This window comes from Lactuca sativa, chromosome 6 (assembly GCF_002870075.4).
Source record: "Lactuca sativa cultivar Salinas chromosome 6, Lsat_Salinas_v11, whole genome shotgun sequence".
NCBI classification, from domain to species: domain Eukaryota; kingdom Viridiplantae; phylum Streptophyta; class Magnoliopsida; order Asterales; family Asteraceae; genus Lactuca; species Lactuca sativa.
Genome location: NC_056628.2, coordinates 59,503,612 through 59,509,072, shown reverse-complemented (window position 1 = coordinate 59,509,072; position 5,461 = coordinate 59,503,612). Strand labels below are relative to the sequence as shown.

The window sequence follows — 5,461 nt, the reverse complement described above, 5'->3', positions numbered from 1 at the left end:
ACCCAACACTCGAAGTAGGTCCCGACACCCCGAAGACCCGAGAAAATAATATTTTCAAGTTGAAACTTTGCCCGCACAAGGCCCGGTTTTCAACTAAAATCCCCAGTTTCGTCACAGAAAGTCATATTTAATGTCGAAGTGCTGCCCAAATTAATACTTTAATCCCCAGTTATTTCACGGTGAGTTCAATATAGGGACAATTGTATGTTATGTGTTATATGCTCAATGTGCTTTCCCATGTTATTATGATAATGAGCTATTCCTTTAACCACGAAGTGGATGACATAAGCATCACTTGGGCACTGGTATGTAGCCGTTGGCCATGAAGTGTATGACATAAACATCGCTTTGGCATTAGCAGAATACAAAGACATGGCTGAAAGCCTGTGTATTCTAGCAAAATGATATTCTGAAATTATATTTTCTGCGCCACTTGGGCTGAAGTCTTATCGATGTATATCAAGTGTTGAAATTGTTATGTGTCATTGCTTACAAATCTTTGAATCTGATTATTCGTTAATATGGAAAGCCTGTCATATGGTACTCATTTGCCTTTCTTGTTCCTTGTCCCTTTTTGCTTCTGATACCACTGATGGGTTTGAGCCAAAAGATAATTATAGAATCCCATAAGATAATTCTTTCTTGTTCCTTGTCCCCAAACAAGAAAGCTCATAAGATAATTCTAGAATCCCCAAACAAATCTTTGAATCTGATTATTCATTGAACTCACTAAACAGCCCATGAGATAATTCTAGAATCCCCATTATGGACGAATTCTTAAGGCATTATCCTTAGAATTTGTCCACCCTATCTTTTAGGGTTCACTACTAGAAAATAGACCTTTAATGACGCGCTTTTTACGACATGTGCTGATTAATGATGCGCAAAAGGATGTGCCCTTAAAATAGTGTCATCTCTTCAAAAACATTTAGGATTTACGTCATGCATTACTGCGTGCCCTTAATTTAGTGTCTCAAGAAAAAAAATTAAAAACACGGAGGGCGCTTTATCTTAAACGCGCGTCGTCTTTACCTGTCGCTTTATAATTTTAATGAAACGCGCTTTTAGTAGACAAGGGGGAAACAAAATCCCCAAAATTTTGAAAACCCGCCTTTTTTTTTCTATCTTATATCTATCTTTCATCCTTGCAATCCACTCTCCTCTCTCTGATACTCTCTCCTCTAGATCTCCCTTCATTCTCTACCTCCCGTATCTCTGTAAACCCTAAGCCATCGCCACCTCCCTTCTCTCTAGCACGTGCTAGGCCAGGGTTTTAGTAGATACTAGGGAAAATGAAATCCCCAAAATTTTGAAAACCCGCTTCTTTTTTATCCTCCGTTTGTGTGCTTTTCCATGGCGAAGAAAAAAGAACTAAGGTTTGTTTCCCCAATACAAAATTAACGCTAATTGCTTCTTAAACTGCATGTTATTTTACAGTTTTTTTGGGTGATTTACAGCCGACGAATTCTAACGATTTTCATTTATTGTGCACATGTTTTCGAATTCTAACGATTTTCATTTATTGTGCAGATGTTGAGCGATTTTATCGACTGTGCGATCCAGGCGTGTATTAGGGTTTCGTTTTTTCCTACCGCTTCCGTGAAATCTCCACTGGGGATCGATCGACACTTGTTATCTAACAACACACCGACAAACACCACCGAAGATGGCTTCAATTCCTCCGCTTATCGATCCTCTATCTTCTTCCCTACTCTGTTCTACAACCACTTCCGCCCCGCCACCGCCTTCTTCCACTGTTTGTGTCTAACCTCATCTCCTCCAGTGCTCGCCGCTACGCTTTCTTCTCCTTTCCGCCTTACAGATCCTCGTAGACCATTGCTCATCGTCGCTACAAATACCACTTTGATGTCCAAGTTCGTTCAGGTACAACTCTTCTCAGTGTAATTTGTGAGTTTAGTTTCGGATAAATTTCTTTGTAGATCAGTCCGTAATACGTGTTGTTACCCTTTTCGGACATTTGAAAATAGATGTGATCATGATCCAGGAGCTAAATTTGTTGCTACCCTAAGCATCGCCTCGACAGAAATGGAAGAACAAAGTGATTCGCTAAATTTGTTTTTCAGTTCGTATTGATCGCTAATTTTGTCCCAATCCTTCCAATTCGATGTTCCAGATCAGTTTTCTTTTCGAATTGCTAACTAGTATGGTAAGAATTTTGTCCCAATCCTTCCAATTCGATGTTCCAGATCACCCCTGCTTCTGATTTTTTAGCTTCCTGGTCAGGCCGACTCATAGCATTATTCCCCACAAACCCTTTGACTTCCGAAACATCACCCCCATCCTTGTTCTTTCCCATAACCTTGTTACTTTTCCAACTTTGCCCCTGTTCAATCTTTGAATCATTAGACTTTCCTTTCATTGGCTGAATATTCCCATAATACCCCTGCCCATTTTTACCTCCTGTCTTCCCACCTCTATCAAAACTAAATTCCAAAATTTCCTGATTATTCCCATGATACCCCTGATAGCGAATTCCAGCAGAAGCCCCAAAATTTCCAATTTTCGGATAATTCCCTTTTTGCCGCTGCTTGCGGTTTCCAGCAAAAACCCTTGATGCCCCTGACTCGAAAACTATTTTTCGAGAAATTCCCTTGATGCCCCTGACTCGAAAACTGTTTTTTCCCCCCTGTAGCTTCTTTTGAAAAAAAATTCCATTATTTCCTTTGGTTTTCTTCACCACATCAATGCCTAACTAAATTGGCTATGTTTCTTGTTCTTTTTCTTAACCAAAGTTTATCAACTTTGTGAATATTATTCTGACTTGTTTTGATATTTATTTTTGATATTTTGTTCTTAATGTTGGTTCTAACTTCTATTTTTTTTCTTTTTTTTTTTAAACAGTTACAAGGGACCTGAATAGGGGTTTTCTGAATTGGTAGTGATGGCTGCAGACACTGAAGATTTTGAAATGATTTCCCATATTCCATTCCTTACTAAATATAAGGTATGTTTCTAATATTTTTGTTCCTTCAAAAGAAGAATTGAGGAGAGCATGTGGAGTTAAAAAACCGATGCTTTCATGTTTGTTGACCAGCATTGAAAGAAGTCAACTAAGATCCCAAATCCAGCAACTCAAGGTTTACTTTATTATCTTCTCATAATCTTTAATCTAATTACACACTATCAGATCAATGTTTTTTCTGTAATTTCTTCTTTTACATTGTCTTCTACAAGTTACTGTTCTGCTACTGTTTAGCATGATACAACCAAGGATTGTATTATGTTGAAGATTATTCATGTTCTTCCCCCTGCTGTTCCTAGCCGTCAAGTGAAAGCAAACTCCTCAACATGGGAGGCATCGGGTGAGACATTAAACAACATTGACCATGAATCAATGGTTGTTGACCCTGCATTTGTATTAACCATCCAGGTTGGCAGTTGTCACTAAAAAGATGATGTTTATTATTGTGGTAAAATGTTTTGGTTTAACTTTACTGAATTATTATTATTTAGGTTATGTTGACTGACTTTGGGGTAGCAAAGCAATTTGATGAAAGCACAAGGTTAAATTCCATGTGTGGGACATTAGAATATATGACACCTGAAATTGTACAAGGGAGGGGCCATGATAAGGCCGCTGATTGGTGGAGTGTTGGAATTTTAATGTATGAAATGCTTTCTGGAAAGGTTGGTGTGCTGTCACCCTTAATTACTTTTAATAAATCACTATTAACTTCCCATTACTTTTAGCGTGAGGGTAATAATGTAATTTTGTTTGACATTGTATCTTTGCAGCCTTCGTTTAGAGGTGGAAACAGACAGAAGATTCAGGAGAAAATAGTGAAGGACAAGATAAAGCTTCCAGGATTCTTGTCAAGTGAAGCACATTCGCTTTTGAAAGGGGTAATGTTGTAATTTGTAATACTATATGCATGTGTTATAGTTGTTGGTTAATATTATATGCATGGGAATACAACAATTTCTGTTTTGAGCTTCTCACCTGATGGAGAGGTACAACCGTTCATGCTATTTTAATACATGATGAAACAGAAACACTACAAGTTTTTCAATTAATTTTTAAATATATATATATATATATATATATATATATATATATATATATATATATGGTAGGGGTTGATAGCTTTCTCTTAGCTTGGCTGAATGATAAGATGGTGGTCATTGGGATCCATGTGATCATAATTTCCCTGGTGCTCCAACATTTTTGCCAGGTAAACCCATCTGGCCAGACCTCTGCATTGCCTCCTACAAGGTCTGTTACTTGTTATTATGATTTATGATTCTGAGGGTATTTAGGTCATTTACTCAGAATTTTGTGTTTTAAACTTTACAGGTAGATCACACTTGCTTGGCTAAACGTTATTTTGTATGCTTTCAAACTTGTCTTCTTCCTGAATTCTTTTTCTTTGTAAGTTTAGCCTTATTCTTTTCTTCAATTAAGTGTTGTCTGGAGAGTGTTGTATGAACAACAATAAATCAACATTTTTTTTCCTTCTTTTTCTTGTATTAACAATACATAGTCATAGTTTGACTTAATTAGTTGCTTATTTTGTTTATTAGTTGCTTGTTTTCTAGCTTATTATAGTCACTGATTGGTTTCTTGTTATGCTTAAATCTTAACAGCTATCATGGCAACCTTCAACAGTAGTTTTGGACCGGCACCTTCTTGCAAAAGATATCGTGTACGTGTTCTTCTGCTGCTATTGTGGATTCGGGAACATCCTTGCTTACTGGTCCAACTGTATGTATCTCACATGAAGCTTCTGTTAGAATTATTAATCTTAGACATTTCAAGTTTTTCATATTTCTTGTATCTAATTAGTTTGTAAATTTCCGTTACAACTTTTATTGATTTGTTTTATCTTTCCATGGAACGATTATTTGTATGAAATTATATTTTGTGCAATGGATTGTATTTTTGTATATGATATTTTATTTATTAAGAGACATTAAATGAAAATTTAATTTGAAAATTAATAAATCTATAAATAATATTTTTTTTAAACATATAAAATTATGATACGCAAAAATGTGTGTCATCTTCATTTATGACATGGCCTTTCTTGACAGGGGCTTTCTTGATACGCATTGCGTGTCATTAACACGCGCGTCGTAAGGTTACGACACGCGAATGCGTGTCGTCTTCTTTTATGACAGGGCCTTCCTTGATACGCATTGCGTGTCGTAAACGCGCGTCGTAATTGCGCGTCGTAAATGAGCGTCGTAAATGTGCGTCGTCTATAGACGACGCGCAAAAGCGCGTCGTCTCTCTTTATAACAGGGCCTTCCTTGACGCGCATTTGCGCGTCGTCTGAGCGTTTTACGACGCGCAATGAGCGTCGTAAAAGGCTGTTTTTCTAGTAGTGGTTTCCTTGCCCAACCTTGTAACTATCACCTAATTACAATTCAGTCCCCCTAGTTCAGTTAACTTCTTTTGATCAGAAAATTAATTCTTAATTAATTCTTGACGAATGTTAAT

At 37.0% G+C, this 5,461-nt stretch overlaps 1 protein-coding gene across 1 annotated transcript; it reads left to right on the top strand.

Annotated features, from left to right (window-relative positions):
• Window positions 1-2,791: 2,791 nt before the first annotated feature.
• Window positions 2,792-4,009, top strand: LOC111913830 (serine/threonine-protein kinase AtPK2/AtPK19). The gene is made up of 2 exons (XM_052764446.1): window positions 2,792-3,648; window positions 3,757-4,009. Exons 1-2 carry the CDS (start codon window positions 3,478-3,480, stop codon window positions 3,874-3,876), a joined length of 291 nt encoding a protein of 96 aa, XP_052620406.1. The 5' UTR covers window positions 2,792-3,477; the 3' UTR covers window positions 3,877-4,009.
• Window positions 4,010-5,461: the final 1,452 nt, after the last annotated feature.

What these genes read in the sequence shown, in the direction of transcription:
- LOC111913830 (XM_052764446.1), top strand. Translation starts at nt 3,478, where the DNA reads ATGTTGACTGACTTTGGGGTAGCAAAGCAATTTGATGAAAGCACAAGG. An exon ending in ATGAAATGCTTTCTGGAAAG is followed by an intron (nt 3,649 to 3,756) that starts GTTGGTGTGCTG and finishes GTATCTTTGCAG; the next exon opens with CCTTCGTTTAGAGGTGGAAA.